Source organism: Peromyscus maniculatus, chromosome 17, assembly GCF_049852395.1.
Source record: "Peromyscus maniculatus bairdii isolate BWxNUB_F1_BW_parent chromosome 17, HU_Pman_BW_mat_3.1, whole genome shotgun sequence".
NCBI classification, from domain to species: Eukaryota; Metazoa; Chordata; class Mammalia; order Rodentia; family Cricetidae; genus Peromyscus; species Peromyscus maniculatus.
In genome coordinates this window covers 4,401,647-4,421,903 of record NC_134868.1, presented here as the reverse complement: position 1 = coordinate 4,421,903, position 20,257 = coordinate 4,401,647, and the positions used below count along the sequence as shown (strand labels likewise).

The 20,257-nt window shown below is 47.3% G+C and overlaps 1 protein-coding gene and 1 non-coding gene across 3 annotated transcripts; both read left to right on the top strand.

Moving 5' to 3' along the window:
• Positions 1-2,328: 2,328 nt before the first annotated feature.
• Positions 2,329-2,403, top strand: Trnaa-agc (transfer RNA alanine (anticodon AGC)). Its single transcript has one exon. It is a non-coding gene; the product is annotated as a tRNA-Ala (tRNA).
• A 1,330-nt stretch (positions 2,404-3,733) lies between these two features.
• Positions 3,734-17,435, top strand: LOC143266742 (uncharacterized). Of its 2 annotated transcripts, none has more exons than XM_006989877.4 (4): positions 3,734-3,895; positions 13,686-13,812; positions 13,962-14,022; positions 15,376-17,435. In XM_006989877.4, the coding sequence occupies exons 1-4, from the start codon at positions 3,749-3,751 to the stop codon at positions 16,532-16,534; spliced, it is 1,494 nt and encodes a 497-aa protein (XP_006989939.3). In that variant the 5' UTR covers positions 3,734-3,748; the 3' UTR covers positions 16,535-17,435. The 2 variants fall into 2 exon arrangements, with proteins under 2 accessions (XP_006989939.3, XP_015863682.3); XM_016008196.3 differs by lacking the exon at positions 3,734-3,895 and adding an exon at positions 6,871-7,282.
• The last annotated feature ends 2,822 nt before the right edge of the window (positions 17,436-20,257 follow it).

Below are 20,257 nucleotides of genomic sequence, written 5' to 3'. Positions count from 1 at the left end.
TATATGTTACTCCATCCATTGTCTTCGGCCAATACCCTGTAGGGTCTTAGGGTCTCAAGTTTTAGGGTCTCAAGTTTTATACAATGCCCTTGGAATAGCCTCAGAAACTGAATTATTCATCATGACCAAATTGAGTCCATTGAGCTGATACACATCATACCATGTGCTATAGTTAACCACACATTCAGAACCTTTTATCCAAGCCTGAAAAGCTTCCCCGGGCTGAAGGTTCTTTCCCATGACCTGCATAACTGCCTTGACCCCAACCTGGGTGACCATCTCTGTATAATTTCCCCTGAAATTTGTTTCATTCCCATCCTGTTTCACAGAAAGTACCCTTGGTCTAGGAACACAGAACATGAAGATCAGATAGAAGAAAAAGATTAGCATTACAAGAAGTAATTATATGGAGGAGAATGTGACATGTGCATGCCATAAATCATGACCTTGGGACACATAGGCATTTCTGCCTTGGCCCTCTAGAGGCATGCCAAGCAGAAGATCTGGAGGGGAGCTTGAGGAGGGTTGGAGGTCCACAATCTTGGGCCCTCATCTCCAGTTTTTGCTGGCAGCACATCAGGCATTTGTATGCCGTCTCCAGCATTTGGCATTTGCTCACTTTTAAGCTTTACTTATTTGGATAAACTAAGCCATACAAGAATCTATAATAGAGTGTATGATTCCCCAAGGAAGTCCTTTTCCCAAGGTCAGGCATTTAGACAAAGCCCCCCATTCCCCTCAGGGGCTTAAAGAAAGTTCCTGCTTGCTTAAAAAAAAAAAAAAAAAAAAAAAAAAAAAACACCAGAAAAGACATTCTCATCTCTGGCAAGAGGAACTTGTGGCCCTTCCATTAACATGACTGGTGCCTATTAACTTGTCAAGGTCAATGCTAGCCTCCAGGATCCCTGATCACAAGCCACATCCCAGTTCACTTGCCCTTGTCCCATTTAATTCTGTGTGCAACTACAGAGTATAAAAGATGTATTCTTTCTCCAATAAATTGCACAGGCAGCCATACTTATTCACCCTCAGATCCCTATCAGTCATAGCCCTCTCCCCATCCCCCAACTCCATACATCTTCTGTGGGACCTGAACCCCACCAGAGCTGGTCTCCAGCATTACTCCCTAAAAATTATTTTTCAGAAGCTGCTCTAAGAGAGCATGATGGCAATTTCAGGATCTACCAGAGCCCAGCCAATCAAATTAAAGCTATTTTCCTGCTACATGGAGTCAGCCTGACCTAGGCCCCCTTAAATCCTGGAGACAACCCTCAGGCTGCCTTTCTTCAATAGGAAGTAGCCAGGGAGAGAATCCATTGCTTCATCTTCTTATCTGTTGTCAGGGTCTGGAATGAAAGGTTAAAGACCTAAATGCCTCAAGTGGTCCTGACTGACGTCACCTGTGGGAGCTTCTGATAAGGGGATCCACAAATGAAACCTGCTGGGATCCACCTCTCCCAGACTGCAGGGGAAGTGATAGACTCTTCATCCTCAACCTCCTTTTCCACTTGTAAAACCCTAAGACACCACACACACACACACACACACACACACACACACACACACACACACACACACACACACTTGTAAAACCCCAAGACATACACACACACACTGGGCCTCAAAACTCAGGACAAATGGCTGCCCTTCAGATGTTCTCATGACAAGGCCCCAGACCTTAACATAACTAACTCCCTGATGGAAGTGCCACTCCGGCCATAAAACTCAGCACATAGCACCACCTTTGAAAAATGAAAAAAAAAAATAAACCTACTCCAACAAAGCCCATAGTCCTGGGAAAGTCTCTAAATGACTAACCTTGCTTTTTGCTTCTGTAGTTCTGTTTTTGACTAACTGTTCTTTTTTTTTTTTTCCTGGAGCTAAGGACCAAACCCAGGGCCTTGTGCTTGCTAGGCAAGCCCTCTCCCACTGAGCTAAATCCCCAACCCCTGACTAACTGTTCTTAACTGAAGTATGTCAACCCAGCATATATTTTGTGCTTAAAAGTTCACCCTGAGGCTGGAGAGATGGCTCAGCTGTTAAGAGCACTGGCTGCTCTTCAAGAGGACCCAGGTTCAATTCCCGGCAACCACATGGCAGTTTACACCTGTCTGTAACTCCTGTTCCGGGGGATCTGACTCCCTCACAAAGACATGCAGGCAGAATACCAAAGTACATAAAATACAAATAAACAAAATTTTAAAAAAAAAGTTCACCCTGAGAAAGACTGGGGGATACACTGAGATCCCAAACATCAAGTATAGTTGCCACCTGCCTAATAAAGACATTCTGTTAATCCCAACTTCAAGAATAAGACCACTACATGGGGTTGGGGATTTAGCTCAGTGGTAGAGCGTTTGCCTAGCAAGCACAAGGCCCTGGGTTCGATCCTCAGCTCCAATAAATAAATAAATAAATCCACTACAATTTCAACCAAATTTGAAGCAAGATTAATTTTTATTAGAGTGCACCCAAGAGCTGGCCAGAGACTACTTCCTAAATCAGCCCCAATCCACCTACCTCTTGGGCCCCTTTTAAGGAATAAAATTACAAGTAGTTTCACAGAGGAGAGACAAAGGGGCAATAAGGGAATAACAAACCAAAAAAAAAAACCCTTTAAAACATCAAGTGGTCACCAACCATGAGATTAGGGAGGGATCAGGGAGGGTCAGGATAATCCCAAAAATAAGTCAAGGTCATGGGCTGCGGAAGGTCAGGTTCCAGGAAACAGAGCAACTCAGCTCTCATTGGCAATAGAAACTTTTTTTTGACAGTTTCTCTGTATAGCTTTGCGCCTTTCCTGGATCTCACTCTGTAGCCCAGGCTGGCCCTGAACTCAGAGATCCGCCTGGCTCAGCCTCTCGGAGTGCTGGGATTAAAGGCGAGCGCCACCACCGCCCGGCGAAACTTATTTTTTAAATACAGCATAATGGCTCCTGCCTTCAAAATTGAGGCAGGTTACTCAATTCTGTTGGCTTAAACCCATGTCTGCGGAGTCTTCTTTGGTGAATACCCCACAACATTCCCATTAAAGAATAATTCAGCCTCTGGAGACGTCTATCTGCTTTCACACATTTCCAAGTCACCTCCATCAATTCCTAACAAGGAACCTCATCGGGCAGTGCTACACAAAGGGAATACAGGATATCTCAGGAACATCACAGCAAGCACACAGCGGGCTTGGAACCAGTAACCACAGCCCTGGAGGGTGGGCAGGTCGGCTGAAACCTTAACTCGCTAGAGGCTCTGGCCATAGCCCGGAACCTTGCCAAGTCTGTTGGACAAGAACACAAAACTCAAGTTTCCCTTTTGTCTTTTCATGTGCGCCGCTGAGAAAGCCTCAGATTAGCCTGGCCCCAACAGGTTTCATTGTATCCCTAGCCGGCCTTGAACTTGTAGTCCTCCTGCCTCCATCTCCCTAGTGCTGGGTGACAAGTTGTGCGTGCCATCACACCCAATTTTCCATGAATAAATCTGGATTTCTTGTGTCCTTTTTGGAGACAAGGTCTCCTGCGGCCCAGGCTGACCTCTCACTGTGCAACCGAGGCTAGCCTGCCTGCAACTCCAGATTTTCCAGTTTCTACCTTCAGCCCCCGTGCACATGCCCAATCAGATCTGAGCCAGCATTCGCCTCTGGACAGGCACCAGGCCGGGGCAGGACTGCGCTGGAACGCACAGGTTTCGGGACTCTGCTGGAGGCGACTGATCCTGTCCATCAAGGAGCAGGGACTCCCTGGAGCCAATCAGGATGGCGTGTGAGCGGAGTCGTCCAATCAGCAGCGGGCAGCCGCTCTTCCGGTGCCGCCTCTGTTCGGCGCTCACCTCGGCCGCGCAGCCGCGCGCACGGTCCGCGGTGGCACCAGGCGGAGCGCAGCGAGAGCGGGAGCGCGCCATGGTGAGTGCGGCGTGGGGACGCGGGGGGAGGCGGAGGGCGGAGGGGCCACGGGCTCCGCGCGGTTGGCGCTCGGAAGTTCCCGGAACTTGCTGAGCGTTTGCAGACCGACTCTGCGGCCTCTTCCTGGAGCCCGCAGCCCAACTGCAGGAAAAGGGGGTCGCCGTCGATGTGTGTGTTCAGGGGTTCGAGTGGAAAGGGAGACGTGGGGCCCTCTCTGGGTTAATTGCTCCTGGGGCTGTTTCTAGATGCGTTCTTTTGGTGTTTTTAATTACACTTATTTGTAGGGGTGGGCTCGTGGGGAGGGCAGCGTCCGGTCTCGCCTTCCACCGTGTGGGTCCTGGGGATCGCGCAAATCGTCAGGTTTGGCAACAAGCACGTTTTCAGCTGAACCCTCGCGCAGGTTCCTTCTTTCTTTTTCCCCTCACTATTTTTGTTTGTTTGTTTGTTTGTTTGTTTCGAGACAGGGTTTCTCTGTAACAGCCCTACCTGTCCTGGAACTAGCTCCCTAGACCAGGCTGGCCTCTCAAGACATCTGCCTGCCTCCGCCTCCCGAGCGCCGGGATTAAAGGCGTGCGCCACGTAACTATTTTTTTTTTTCCAAAGATGCGTTTCTTTATGTGCATATTCACACACCTGGTGAGACCATGTTCCTAGGATGAGAGAAAGAGGTTTTTGTCTCTGGGGCTGGGGAGATGGCTCAGAGGTTCTGAGTTCAATTTCCAGCAACCACATGGTGGCTCACAACCATCTGTAATGGTATCTGGTGCCCTCTTCTGGCCTGCAGGCATACGTGCAGACGGAGCACTCAAAAAAGGTCGGCGGGGCGGTAGCGGCCTGCGCCCTTAATCCCCGCACTCCGGAGGTAGAGGCAGACGAATCTCTGGGAGTTCGAAGTCAGTCTGGTTTACAGGGGGAGTTCTAGGACAGCCACAGCTACAGAGAACAACCTTGTCTCGAGGGGGAAAAAAAGTCTTTGAATATACAGCAGCTGAAGAAAAATTACAACTTCTTGGAAAAACTTTTCTTCAGTTGCTGTATGTTTCTGTTTCCCCCATTACACCACAAACAAAAGGGCTGGGGGCTGGGCGTCCGCTGTAGCCCCGACTGGCCAGCACTGTTTCATTACCCAGTCTGAAGACAGGACCCTGTGGCCCTGACCTACTTATGGACAGAAACAGGGATCCCAGTCCCAACAACAGAAGGGAGAGCAATCATAATACAGGGCATGTTAAGGAGGAAAAACACAACTCTCATCTCAGGGGAATAAAGGCATGGTTTATTCTGAATACACACATGAGTGGCCATGGCCGGAACCCCCAGACACTCCTCACACAGTGTTCCACTGTGGAAGTGGTTGTGTGATGGGTGGTGGCAGTGCACGCCTTTAATCCCAGTATTTAGGAGGCAGAGGCAGGTGGATCTCTGAGTTGGAGATCAGCCTGATCTACAGATCAAGTTCCAGGATGGCCAGGGCTACACAGAGAAACTCTGTCAAAAAAAAAACAAAAAACAAAAAACAAAAAAAACCCAAGAAGAAAGAACAGAGTCATGAAGTGTTTATCAAAGGCCTCAGTAGGGCCACAGGTTTGCAGCAAGTAGGAACTCAATGCTGTGGGATTCTGAAGCTGTGTCTGACATCCTCAGATATTCCGGGTTTGGGGGAGGTGCGTGGTTGGCTAAGGATTGTAGGATTTTTTTTTTTTTTTTTGGTTTTTTGAGACAGGGTTTCTCTGTGTAGCTTTGCGCCTTTCCTGGGACTCACTTGGTAGTCCAGGCTGGCCTCGAACTCACAGAGATCCACCTGGCTCTGCCTCCCGAGTGCTGGGATTAAAGGCGTGCGCCACCACCGCCCGGCGGATTGTAGGATTTTTGATAGTCACAAGGATGTGGGCTTTCAAAGGGACAAAACCCCCTGTAATCCTGTGAGCGGCCCACTGTGGGTGCTGGAAACTGAACCCAGGTCCTCTGGAGAAGCAACAGGTGATTATAACCACTGAGCCATCTCTGCAGCCCCTTAGGATTTGGGGGGATAGGGGGGGTCCTCTCACTATGTAGCCCTGGAGAGCAGGCTGGCCTGGGATTCAAAGAATCCTCCCTGACTCCCAGGTGCCAGGAATTAAAGGTGTGGTCACCTCTCTCCATGATCCTTGGTATCATCAGTCATTTTGGCCTAGAATCTTCATCTCTTTAATCTCTCTTCTCTCTTCCCCTTGCTGTTCTGCGCTCCCTCTTGGGAACTTCAGTTCTCATGGGGTTACCAGGAAACTGATACCCAAACCCTAGAAAATTCTAGGCTTCCTTAGAGCCCCAGGTGCCCAGCCCTGAGACCTCTAACACTTGCTAACAGCCAGTATCTGGGGCTGACCCTTTCTCTGCTGGGCTGAAATCTGGGGAGCCCCAGCCACCTTCCCTCTCCCTGTTCTTAGAGGGGCTGTGAAGGAGGAACTGTGTGGCCTCAGGCGGGGCCGGGTTAAAGTTCTCAACCTTGAGGGGAGAAACATTTTTTTTGTTGTTTTGTTTTGTTTTGTTTTGTTTTCCAAGACAGGGTTTCTCTGTGTAGCTTTGGCACCTTTCCTGGAACTCACTTGGTAGCCCAGGCTGGCCTCGAACTCACAGAGATCCACCTGGCTCTGCCTCCCGAGTGCTGGGATTAAAGGCATGTGCCACCACCGCCCGGCAAGGGGAGAAACATTTTGTATTGTTTGTTTGATTTGGGGGATCTAGCTTTTTGTTGGGTCTAAACTCCTGTCCCCATAATTGAGTAGCAAAAGTGCTGTGTTGCCATCTCAGGTGTCCCTGCTGCCCTGTAATTATAGACGTACACATACCTCGTTCCCGCCCTCAGCTACTGAACCTCTGATCCCTCATACTTCCACGGCTTCTTTGTTTTATTGTGACTGCGTGTGTGTGTGTGTGTGTGTGTGTGTGTGTGTGTGTGTGTGCGCGCGCGCGCGCGCGTGTGTGCGTGCGTGCATGCCTTAGTGCAGGTGCCTGCAGCCCGGGTGTCAGGTCCCCTGGAGCTGGCGTTAGAAACTGTGAGCCACCAGACATGGGTCCTGAGATCTGCAGGAGCTGTAAATGCTCTTAACTGCTGAGCCAGCTCGTCGCCCTGTCCCGACCCGCGGGTAAGTCAACGGAGACCCTAGAGGGGGAGTGAGAATGTGGGAAACGAGACACGAGAGATGGTGACAGGACAGGATTCGGAGCAAGTCTCGTTTATTCAAGAACATCTCAGGGTAGATACAGGGCAAGGGAGTGATGAAGCTCTGCCTCTTTCATAAACGGGTATCTAAGCAACCGTCCCAGGAAAGCCCTTAACCATAGCAGCAGAACGTGCTGAACACAGGAAACCATCAAGACCTGAGGAAATAACATTCCTTCCTTGAGGTTAGTATCTAATGCAGCTAAAGCAATCATAAAATGGCTTTAAAAGTGGAAAGTCTCCCACATCACCCCAACCCCTTCATGTCTTCCTTTGTATGTGGGTACCAGGCGTGGTGACCCAGACCTGTGACCCCAGCTCTGGGAAATAAAGGCAGGAAGATCAAGAATTTGAGACCAGCCTTAGCTACATGAGACCTTACTTTAAAAATATATACATTGACACATGGTAGCTCACAACTGTCTGTAATTCCAGTCCCAAAGGATGTGGCACCTTCTGGCCTTTACAGGTGCCAAGCATGTACATGCCACCTAGACATACATGTAGGCAAACACCCGTACACATAAAGTTTGTTAAAGTAAAAGGGAAAAGCATGCCTAGTGAGCCGGGCATGGCGGTGGGCCCCTGAATAACCAGCATTTGGGGAGCAGAGGCCAGAGAATTCAGTTCAGGAGCAGGCTGGGCTACCTGAGACCTTGACCCCCCAAAACACAGGGAAAAGGCAATTGGCCTCTGTCTGTGATCTCACTACTAGGGAAGTAGAAGGAAGAAGATTGGAAGCTCAAGGCCAGCCTGAGCTACACTGAAACTGAACAACAACAACAAAAAAAAACCAAAACAAGTAAGGCAATAAATGATGAATACAAGTAGGATGTGACTTTATTGGAAGGAGTGTAGGAATAGAAGGGGAAAGCCCACACTGAGGTTAGCTGGACAGAGTGTGTGTGTGTGTGTGTGTGTGTAGATGTGTGCACATGTGCCATGGAGTAGATGTGTGCACATGTGCCATGGAGTACATGTGTTGGTCAGACATTCAGAAATCAGTTCTGTCTTTCCACAGTGGGTCCCAGGGATTGAACCCCGGTCATCAGGCGTGGCTGCAAGCACGTACCTTCTCACGCACCTTCTCTCCTTTCTAGTTTGACTAGTTGAATTTTATCAAATCTCATGCGTCTTTTAAAGAACGAGCTTTTCCTTTTGTTGTTTTCTTGAGTTTAATTTCTCATGTTCTTGGGATTGTTTTGCTTTAAAAGATTCCTGTGTGTGATGCATGAGTGCATTGCCCAGGAAGGCCAGAAGAGGGCACTGGATCCCCTGGAGCAGGCATTACAGGTGGTTGGGATCCACCCAGTCTGAGTGCTGGGAACTGGCTTGAGTCCTCTGGAAAATAACAGGTGACTCCACAGCAGAGCCACCCCCACCTGCTCCCCCCCCCCCATGTAATCTGATGCCATGTTAGAAGCAAACATACCTGTAGGGTTTGTTACATTTTCATTGATTAGCATTGTTTGATACTCGTATTCCTGGAAGATTCGGCATAGTCTACAGTTAATTTAGGTAGTGTGTCCTTTCGGTTAGTGCTAGAAGTACATGGATCTCATTTTTTTTTTTAAGGGAGGGTTTCTCTGTAGCTTTGGAGCCTGTCCTGGAACTCACTCTGTAGCCCAGGCTGGCCTCGAACTTACAGAGATCTGACTGCTCTGCCTCCCAAGGGCTGGGATTAAAGGCGTGCACCACCACCGCCTGGCTAAGGGAGGGAGTTTATTTCAGTTCAGTTCCTATTTATCGTTCATCATGGTGGGGATGTCACAGCTGCAGGAGCTTGAAGGAGCTGGTCATCTTTGAAAAGAACGACTTTTTTCCCTTCCACTAGCTCTTTATTATTTTTATCATTATTATTTTCCTTGTTCTTCTTCCTCTTTCCCTTCTCCTTTTCCTTCTTCCTCTTCTTTTCTTCCTCCTCCTTTTCTTTTTTTTAAATTTATTTTTAAATTACACTCGTGATAAAGAATGACTTTCATTTATGTGCCTCTGTATGCAGTGGGATGACGGACTGTGCCACCAAAGCCTGGCTTCTATTTCTTGACCATCTCTGATTGTGTGAGTTTTTGTTTTAAGGTGTGTGTGTGTGTGTGTGTGTGTGTGTGTGTGTGTATAAGTGTATAATTGTTTTGTTTGCATGTATGTGCACCCCATGCATGCAGTGCACACAGAGATCAGAAGGGGAATTCAGATAGCCTGAGTTACAGGCTGCTGTGAATCATCATGTGCACGCTGGGGATTGAACCTGGATCCTGCAAGAACAAAAGATGCTCTTAACCCCTGAGCTATTCTCCATTGCCAGTATGATGATGTTTATTGGGTGTGGGGTGCCTGCGTGCCATGGCAGACACGTGGACATAAAAGAATAACTTACAGTAGTCAGTGCTCTCTCCTCCCAGGGCTCAAACTCACGTCACAGATTTGTACAGCAAGCACTTTTACACACTGAACAATCCAGCCAGGTCCCTGGTGTGATTCTCCCATTATTTAAGCTGGTGGGATCCCTTCCCCCAACTCAGATCCTAGATGCCGCCAGAGGTTGAAGACTGAACTGGCTGCTCAGGGGGACAGTCTTGGGAATGCTTAGTAACTCCTGCAGCACTCCAGGGGGCAGCACTGCATTTAGTCAAGTGCTGTAGACCCTGCTGCGGAGGAGATGTTAGGTCCAATTGGATGGCTCAGCGGGTGAAGGTGCTGGCTGGCTGCCCAGTCTTGTGACCGCTGATCCCTGACACCCACATGGTAGAGGGACCCAACTGCTTCCGGGGGGGTTGTCCTCTTGTAAGCACCCATGCTTACTTTCCAGGTTACCTGATATGGCAGCCAGGAAGAACGAGCCTGTGACAGTTTTATTGAGAGCAATCAGACTTTTTATACCTGTATCAGGAACAGAATATAGTGACAATTGCCAGGATACGGTGATGTTTGCATGTTTGCAAACCTTACGGAGTACACAAGATGAATGTCCAAGACCAATTGTCCTGTCAAAGCTTCCTTGACTTCTAGGGGAACATACAGAGAAACACAAAGCAGCCTGAATGCTTCACTGCCTGAGGGAATGCATAGACACACAGTGCCCCAGGAGCCATGGACTCTAATCTGGAAAACCTATGATACATGCCTCTCCGGGCAGCTAGGCCAGGCCACATCCATGGTTCCCTGCGTTTTCCCCTCTTTTATTTTTTATTTTTAGGGTATGCAAGCCAATCTTTACAGCAGACATGGAGTAGCAAATCAGTCTCAAAGCTGTAATGCTTCCCAGTATAACCATTAACAAACTTCCAGAGACATTTCTTGGACCATAATTTAGAAATCCAATTTGAGACAGAAAAATAATGATCAAAAATCTTTGCTAGGTTTTGTGCAGCAATGGAGGAGGGTAATTCATCTCATTTGAATGCTGAATAATTAGTATTTCATCATGCAGGGTCTGAACATCAATACTCAAATTGCCATGTGACCGTCTTTGCTTAGGGAACAACTTGATTAGCAGTAGCGACACCAGGATCTGAGTTACTTGCGTCAACAGGGATGTTACTCTCTTTCCAGCTAGCAAAGCGAAGTGCAGGAGGGTCAGGTCTGGAAACCCAGTAGCAGGAGCAGGTGCCTTCAACGGGACAGCTTAGCAGATAGAGCAGTTCTGCAGCCACGCCCTTCCCTTGAGATTTCCTCAGCTCTCCTCCTTTTCTTCCAGTGTGGCCTCTGGAGACGCTTTGGAAGCTCTCCATCCGTCTTCCACAGGTTGAGTCAGTCTTTCAGGTATCCACGCTGACCTTTCAGCACCCTGAGGGAAAAACACAAACACAGCCTCTGGCTCCAGTGAATTGCTGTACCCGGACCCTTCAATGGGCCAGACATAACATCTCTCCAAAGGACCGGGACCCTGAAATGTTTTGGAGGGGCCCAAATTTAAATTTTTTTAAGTAAATAAATAGAAGATAAGGGATGGAGAGAGAGATGGCTCAGCTATTGAGAGCACTAGCTACTCTTCCAGAGGACCCAGGTTCAATTCCTAGTACCACCATGGTAGCTCACAACAGGGCTTCTGACACCCTCACACTGACAGACATAAAATAAAATTTAGATTACATGTATGTTTAAAGGGATAAAATACTGTGAGGAGTAGCCAAACTACCTTAGTCCTCCTCCTCTTAAATAACGTTTAAGCTGTCCATTAGCCTTTTCCACAAAAGATTGACCCCGAGGGCTGTGGAATGCCTGTGGTGGGTTGTATCAAATTGTTGGCAAAATCCTGAGAAGGCTTGGCGGTGTATGCAGGAGCAGTGTCGGTTTTCAGTGTTTTACAGGGGCCTGAAATACAAAAGCCAGGGTTAAGTTATCCAGAGTATCTAATAATTTTTTTAATTTTTTGAGGAATATAAATCTAAAGAATTGAGCCAATTTTTATTTATTTATTTTTGTTGTTGTTTTTGGTTTTGGTTTTTTTGAGACAGGGTTTCTCTGTAGTAGTTTTGGTGCCTGTCCTGGATCTCGCTCTGTAGACCAGGCTGGCCTCGAACTCACAGAGATCCACCTAGCTCAGCCTCCCGAGTGCTGGGATTAAAGGCTGCACCACCACTTCCTGGCCAATTTTTATTTTATTTTTTTTAACAAATTTTTAAGATTTATTTATTATTATGTATACAGTATTCTGCCTGCATGTATGCCTGTAGGCCAGAAGAGGGCACCAGAGCTTATTATAGATGGTTGTGAGCCACCATGTGGTTGCTGGGAATTGAACTCAGGACCTCTGGAAGAGCAGTCAGTGCTCTTAACCTCTGAGCCATCTCTCCAGCCCCAATTTTTATTTTTGCAAAGAGTTCTTTTAGCATTTTTTTTTTTGGCAGAAAGCAAAATATCCATATGATAAAAGCAAGAAGGGCTAGAGAGATGGCTCAGAGGTTAAGAGCACTGACTGCTCTTCCAGAGGTCCTGAGTTCAATTCCCAGCAACCACATGGTGGCTCACAACCATCTGTACTGAGATCTGGTGCCCTCTTCTGGCCTGCAGTCACATATGCTGTATACATAATAAATAAATAAATCTTTAAAAAAAAAAAAAGCAAGAAGAAACAATTTTTCTCTTCCCCTGTTGTTTTTTCCTGATCACTTTCATATTTAATTTTAACTGTCATTTTTATCTATTACTATTGTTGATTTCTTTCCAAAGCTGAATAGCATCACTGGGAATTTTCTCTGGTCTCCTTGTGTCTAATTCTCCCTGAATTGCTCTTTGTATCTGGGACCCTGTTCTCAGATCCAGAGATCCCTCTTCAGGGAAAGATTTGAGAGGAATCAGACTTTTTATACCTTTATCAGGCACAGAATGTAGTGCCAATTGCCAGGATCAATACAGCTGTAGTTGCCAGGATACAGTGATGTTTGCAGGATATACGAGATGAATGTCCAAGACCAATTGTCCTGTGAAAGCTTCTTCTACGAGATCATAGAGAGAAACACAAAGCTGCCGGAGAGCTTCACTGTCTACACAGTACTCACAGGGGCCATGAAAAACCTATGATGTGTGCCTCTCAAGGCAGCTAGGCCAAGCCAACTCCATGATTCCCTGCATCCTCTGACCTTGACTTATGTGTCACCAGTACATACATACACACACGAATAAGTTTTCTTAATGCTTGGAGTAATCCACACTATACACATCATCGCCTGCACTTACCAATGGAAGGCTGCTCCTTCTGTGTATCTTGAGGCAGTCTCAGCTGAGGGACTGCCCAGACTAGACTGGCATGTGGACTTGTCTATGAGCAATTGTCTGGGTTGTTGATTGATATTGATATAGTAGGGCCCAGCCCACTGTCAACAACAACGTTCCCTAGACAGATGGTCCTGGGCTATATTTTTTAAAAAAGCCAGCTGAGTATGAGCCTTAAGTGAGCTAGCAGTGTTCCTCCATAGTTTCTGTTCTAAATTCCTGCTTGAATCCAAGCCCTGGTTCCCCTCAGTGAGGGACTGTGACCCGGGGAGTGTAAGCCAAATAAACTCCATCTCAGTTACTTTACTGCTGTGGTTACTTTGCACCATGACCAAAGCAACTTAGAAAAGAAAGCATTTAAGGGCTTGCTTACAGTTTCAGAGGGTGAGTCCATAACCATCATTGCAGGGAGCGTGGTGGCAGGCAGGCAGGCAGGCACTAGAGTTGTAGCTGAGAGCTTACATCTGATCACAGCAGAGCATTCTGAGAATGGCTTGGGCCCACCGCTGGGGACACACCTCCAACAAAGCCACACCTCCGATTGCTTCCTAAAACGTTGCACCAGCCGGGACCCCAACACTGAGCTGTGTGAGCCAGTGGGGGACACTCTCGTTCAGTCCACCCCACATTCTTTCCTCACCTAAGTCGCTCTTGCTGGGAGTGTTCATCGCAGCAGCAGAAGTCAAAGTAGAACACCTGTGTGTTGCTTGCAGTTGCAGTGTGGGAGGAAGAGGAGGCCGCAGAGTAGACGGCAGGTCTGATGGCCAAGCCGTAGAACCGACGGAGGCATTGTCCTCTCAGCCTGGTATCAGCGGAGAGTGAGCACCAGCCGCTGCCAGTCCCTTTATTGTGTAATAACGTGGGATGTTTCAGGACCCGGTGACCTTTGAGGATGTGGCTGTGAGCTTCACCGAGGAAGAATGGGCCTTGCTGGATGTTTTCCAGAAGAATCTCTACAGAGATGTGATGCGGGAAACCTACAGGAATCTGACTTCGATAGGTAAGCATGCCGTCGAGGTTTCACTCGCTTTGTCGAGTGCTGATTCGGAGTGAGGATGCGAGCACACGACAGCCAAGGTTGGCCCTCGTGCCGCAAGCGGCTGATGTCACTTTATACTTTCTTAAAATTGTTCTGCATCTGTATTCCAGGAACGAAATGGGAACAGTGGAATTTGGAAGCTTACTACAGAAGTCTAAAGAGAAATATGAGGTAATGAAGACCCACAAAGAAACAGCTGAGAGTCACTGGATGTTGGGAAAATATTAAAAAGAGCACAAATTCAGACTATTTATTCTTTTAAAAACAATCTCCCTAAGCTCTGAAAATGAATGCTTGTATGTCCTATGGATATTCAAGGTCTGCAAAATAGTTTATGTAAGACATTCCATCTGGGGACAGAGCATTCAAATACATGGGCCTGAGGGGGCCATTCTCATTCAAACTACCACATACACATCATTTGAAAAAAATAAATAAGGAGCCTAGAGAGATGGTTCAGCCGTAAAGAACACTGGTTGCTCTTCCAGAGAACTCAGGTTCGGTTTCCACAACCCACATGACTGCTCACAACTGCCTGTAACTCCAGTTCCAGGGATCTGACACCTTTACACCAATGCACATAAAATAAAGTTAAATAGCTGGGCGGCGGTGTCGCACGCCTTTAATCCCAGCACTCTGGAGGCAGAGCCAGGTGGATCTCTGTGAGTTCGAGGCCAGCCTGGGCTACCAAGTGAGTTCCAGGAAAGGCGCAAAGCTACACAGAGAAACCCTGTCTCCAAAAAAAAAAAGTTTAATATATATATAATTTTAAAAAGTAACTAAATCTTTAAAAAAAAAAATGATAGGAGCTATGGTCCATCCATCTTACAGCCCCTCAAATCCACTTATGTTAAAACTTCTCTCCAGTGCTGTACCCTGTGTGGCTGGGCCACAAGGGAGTAAGGAAAGGACAGAGACTTGTAAGGGAAGCTAGGGTCAGGTGGGCAGTGCTGGAGCCACACCAAGTAGGCCACACTTGGCACCTGAGTGCATTTATTAGTACACCACAGAGCTGGTGTCTCTAGGAGGTGGCTGGAGGCTGCAATCTCAGGCTGTAAACATCTGGGATGAGGAAGCTGCAGTTGCTAGTCTTTCCCCCCACCTCCCAGACAGGGTTTCTCTGTGTATCCCTGGCTGTCCTGGAACTCACTTTGTAGCCCAGGCTGGCCTCAACTCACAGAGATCCACCTGCCTCTGCCTCCCTAGTGCTAGGATTAAAGGCGTGCGTCACCACCGCCCGGCACAGTTGCTAGTCTTTACACACACCAGTCACTCGTTTGTAAATACTTGTACTTACACAGTCAACATTAACACACAGGCTGGAGGAAGGCTTCGCCATTGTCAGTAGACTGAGGCATGGTCATACCCATGTCAGCAATATGCATTCAGGACTTCTGCCCACACTGTGGGTCATAAAAGCCCAAAGGACCTTGTAAATGTTCCCAATGTAAATCTAATATCTACTAATAAGTATAACACTGTTAATAAGTAAACTTTTAAGGTTATATTTCTTAATTCTTACAGAATACAAATGGTAAAGAGAGACGATGAACTTGCAGACAATGGCCAGTATAGAGAAGCCATAGCCCAAAATCCAGTCGATATCACAAACAAGACTCCTGAACTTCCTGATTGCCACAGCATCAGTCAGTCGTCCCCGAAGAGGCATGTTATGTTCACCTCTAAGCAGAGAACATGTGACTATCAGAAATATGTAAAGAAATACTGTGAATGTGAAACATGCGGTAAAACCTTTATGTGCTCAAGCTCCCTTAAAAAACATAAAAAGATCCACAATGGAGAGAAACCTTATAAATGTCTGCATTGTGAGAAAGCCTTTCGTTATCGGCACTGCGCCGATAGGCATATGCTAACTCACAATGCAGACAGGCACAAATGCAAGGTGTGTGGAGAAACCTTTCCTAATGCCGATGCCCTTCGGGGACATAAGGTAATTCACTCTGGAGAGATACCTGAATGTAAGGAATGTGGGAGGATGTTCTGGACTGTCAGTTCCCTGGACATGCATAGAAGGCTTCATACAACAGAAAAACTTTATGAATGTAAACACTGCCGGAAAACCTTCAAGAGTTACTGTTCCTTTATACTACACGAGAGGATTCACACTGGGGAGAAACCTTATGAATGTAAGCAGTGTGGGAAAACCTTCAGACATTCCAGCCACGTTCAAGCACATGAGAGAATTCACACCGGAAAGAAACCCTATGAATGTAAAGAGTGTGGGAAGACCTTCAGTTCCGGCCACTGCGCAAGGAGACATTTAGGGACACACGGTGGAGCCTGGCCTTACAAATGCGAGGTGTGTGGGAAAGCTTATCCTTATTTCTATTCCCTTCGAAACCATGAAAAAAGCCACGCCAAGGAGAAGCTTTATGAATGTATGCAGTGTGGGAAAACCTTTAAATATAGTTCTTCCTTACGGAACCATTTGACCACTCACACTGGAGAGAAGCCGTATGAATGTAAGGAGTGTGGGAAAACCTTCAGTTGTTCCAGTTACATCCAGAATCACATGAGAACACACAACGGACAGCCCTACAAGTGTCAGGAATGTGGTAAGGGGTTCTCGTATTCCAAAAGTCTGAGGAGACACATGCATCTACACAGTCAGTTGGTGATGGGTAGTTTTAAGTATGAGTTAGAAGAAGTTGAGTGTGAGTAGAAGAACTCCACACATTCCAGCACATGGGGTAAAAATGAGCTTAGGGGTGCAGTCGGGGGGGGGGGAAGTCTGCAACGGTTTCAGTCAGAAGTACGTGCCACGGTTTGTTCGGGGTGTCAAACCCTATGAGTTGACATCCTGTTGGGAAGCATTTCAGCGCTGAGGACTTGAGATGAATACTCACTTGGGAAAGCTTTTTGCCCATCCTTGTTAGCACACATGGGCAGGAAGACACAGTGGAAAGCAAACCTATCTCTGTTAATAGGATGGGAAAGTTCTACCTTGAATTTCAGCAGTGTGGAAAGTCTTCAATAAGCTCCGCCACAGACCCAGACTCTGTAAATGAAGGAATACTTGAACTTTTGCAATGTTAATGTTTTCAAACCCATGACATGAAGTGAGTCCCCAAATCTCATAAACCTAAGAAGTTTAAAACCTGTTGATTGCAGTGCTGTCCAGAAGCCACAATTGCAAAGAAATGTCATAGTGGCCTGTGATCTTTCTCTAGCTCACTGCTAAATGTGTGGATTTCTGATTCTTAGTCATAATTCTGTTGGTATTTTTTGATGTAGTTATACATGGTTTTTTTGTTTGTTTTGGTTTTTGGTTTTTCGAGACAGGGTTTCTCTGTGTAACAGTCCTGGCTGTCCTGGAACTCGCTATGTAGACCAGGCTGGCCTCGAACTCAGAGATCCACCTGGCTCTGCCTCCCGAGTGCTGGGATTAAAGGTGTGCTCCACCACTGCCTGGCTTAGTTATATATGTTTGATCGACATAATTTAAGTGCTTTTGTGATTAAGGGACCAATAAAATCTGACTTTGTAAATTGTCCAGATTTTGTCACAGGCCTATATATTCACATTTGTTTTCTAATAAAAATGTCTTTTTTCCCCAGCACAAAGTTTACTCAATCACTCATACTAAAATAGTACCTCTTTATGCTTTTTACATCTGTTACATTGTGTGTGTGTGTGTGTGGGGGGGGGTGCACATGTGAGTTCAGGTTACTTCAGAGTCCAGAAGAGGGCATTGGATTCCCTTGAGCTAAACTGTAAGAGCCAATTTCTGAGTCCTTTCTTGAGTCCCCATTTATTTCTGGGGAATGTTTTCACTTAGCTGTAATGGTGTCTCAGATGCGCATCACTGATTCCAACACTGCCTCTATGCGGAGCTGTTTGTTCATGGATGTCGCTTTGAAAATTGACTCCCTGGGGGAGCTATTCAGTGGCTTAGTGGCCCTGGACTCAGTTGCCAGGCACTGTAAAGTGTGTAATTGGGTTTCAGTTAAGCTGAAGATGAATTCAGAGTGAGATGAATTTTCTGAAGGGAATCCCGCTGGTGTGGGCATTCCAGAACTAGCCTTGGTGCTTCCATGGCAGTTTGCTGAGAGCTTAACCTGCAGACCATGTGGCTGGCAGTGTGTGGGAGGGGGTGGTCAGTCTGTGGACTCTCCATAGACGGGTGCATGCTGCCAGTGCCCGCACCGGCTTCCAGTTGGTGTGAGTGCCTGATGTGGGAATGTGTGCACCACAGCATGCACGTGGAGCTCAGAGTTGCAGGAGGAGTCAGTCCTCTTACCATGTGGGCCCCAGGGACCTGACTCGGGTCATCAGGCTTGGCCACCAGTGATTTTTACTGGCTGAGCCATCTCACCAGCCCTAGTTTTTTAATGTAGTAGATTTTAGTTGTCCTTTTCTTTGAGAGGGGAGGAGGACTTTTGCTCTGGCTGCCCTGGAACTCGCTTTGTAGACCAGACCCAGATCTGTCCTGCCTCTCCCTCCCTAGTGCTGGGGTGATGAGAGGCTTGTGCCACCACTCCTGGCAACTTTAGTTATCTTAAGAGTTGTAGTTAAACTGCCAGGTATTGTCTTCAGTGAGACTCACCACTGAAAGGGTCATTCGAGCAAAGTCACAATTTTGGTTGTAAGATGATTGTTGGCACACCCGATGCACTATCAGAATTGAATAATGGTATCAGATGAAACAGTGGATGGGAATGAAGCTTGTGTGGCACCCATCATCGTGTAATCAATAAACGATTTAATTCCCTTTTTAAAAAATTGCAGTTGCAAAAAGAAGATCTACCATGATCTTACAGAAAGTTAGACTTTTCCAACTGCCTTCTTCCAAAAGGCACCATCCCATGTGTTGTCAAAGATGGTATAAAAAGATGGAGGGAGGTGGAAAGATGGGATGGTGATTTGTGTGTAGTGTGTGCACACTCACATGTGTGTCAGTGCCAGGGATTCCGGAAGTGGACGTCCAGCCCCCTGCAGCTGGAGTTACCAGCAGTTGTGAGGCATCTGAAAGGGTACTGGGAACTAAACTCGGCAAGAGCACGAAGCTGTCTCTTCAGCCTGGGACGCTGTTCCAACGCTCGTCTCGAGAACCCCTCACCTGCCAGCACTGTCAAGTCATGAAGCTAAACAGGTTCTTAAAACCTAGTACTAGCTTTTTTATAAAAAGATGGATGTGAAGTGATACAACTTTCGTGGGCTGGAGAGTCAGTCGAGTGCTTGCCACGCAAACACAAGGACCTGAGTTCAGCTTTCAGAATTCACATAAAAGGCCAAGTAGGGCCCACAGACCTGCATGCAAGCAAAACACCCACACACATGAAATAGAAATATATTTGTCACCCTGGCTGTCCTGGAACTCACTCTGTAGACCAGGCTGGCCTTGAACTCAGTGATCCATTTATCTCTGCCTCCCAGGGGCTGGGATTATAGGCATGCGCCACCACCACCCGGCTAAAATAAAGGTTTTTAAAGCTGGTATAGTGATACACACTTGTAATCCCAGCACTGAGGAGGTAGGGACAGGAGGACTGGGCCTTGCTGGTTCAGGTTTATAGAATTTCCCATATGACCCAGCAGTACCTCTTCTGAGCACATCCCCGAAGGACTTCATCTCCTACTACAGTGCACATGTGTGTTCACCTGTCACTACGGAGACACGAGCACATCTGTGTTCACTGCTGTCACTACGGAGACACGAGCACATCTGTGTTCACTGCTGTCACTATGGAGACACAGACACGAGCACATCTGTGTTCACTGCTGTCACTATGGAGACACGAGCACATCTGTGTTCACTGCTGTCGCTACGGAGACACGAGCACATCTGTGTTCACTGCTGTCGCTACGGAGACACGAGCACATCTGTGTTCACTGCTGTCGCTACGGAGACACGAGCACATCTGTGTTCACTGCTGTCGCTACGGAGACACGAGCACATCTGTGTTCACTGCTGTCGCTACGGAGACACGAGCACATCTGTGTTCACTGCTGTCACTATGGAGACACGAGCACATCTGTGTTCACTGCTGTCACTACGGAGACACGAGCACATCTGTGTTCACTGCTGTCACTATGGAGACACGAGCACATCTGTGTTCACTGCTGTCACTATGGAGACACGAGCACATCTGTGTTCACTGCTGTCACTACGGAGACACGAGCACATCTGTGTTCACTGCTGTCACTATGGAGACACGAGCACATCTGTGTTCACTGCTGTCACTATGGAGACACGAGCACATCTGTGTTCACTGCTGTCACTATGGAGACACGAGCACATCTGTGTTCACTGCTGTCACTACGGAGACACGAGCACATCTGTGTTCACTGCTGTCACTACGGAGACACGAGCACATCTGTGTTCACTGCTGTCACTATGGAGACACGAGCACATCTGTGTTCACTGCTGTCACTATGGAGACAC

Coding starts and splice junctions, on each gene's coding strand:
- LOC143266742 (XM_006989877.4), top strand. CDS start 3,749: ATGGCGTGTGAGCGGAGTCGTCCAATCAGCAGCGGGCAGCCGCTCTTC. Junction 3,896..13,685: donor GAGAGCGGGAGCGCGCCATG/GTGAGTGCGGCG, acceptor GGGATGTTTCAG/GACCCGGTGACCTTTGAGGA. Junction 13,813..13,961: donor CAGGAATCTGACTTCGATAG/GTAAGCATGCCG, acceptor TCTGTATTCCAG/GAACGAAATGGGAACAGTGG.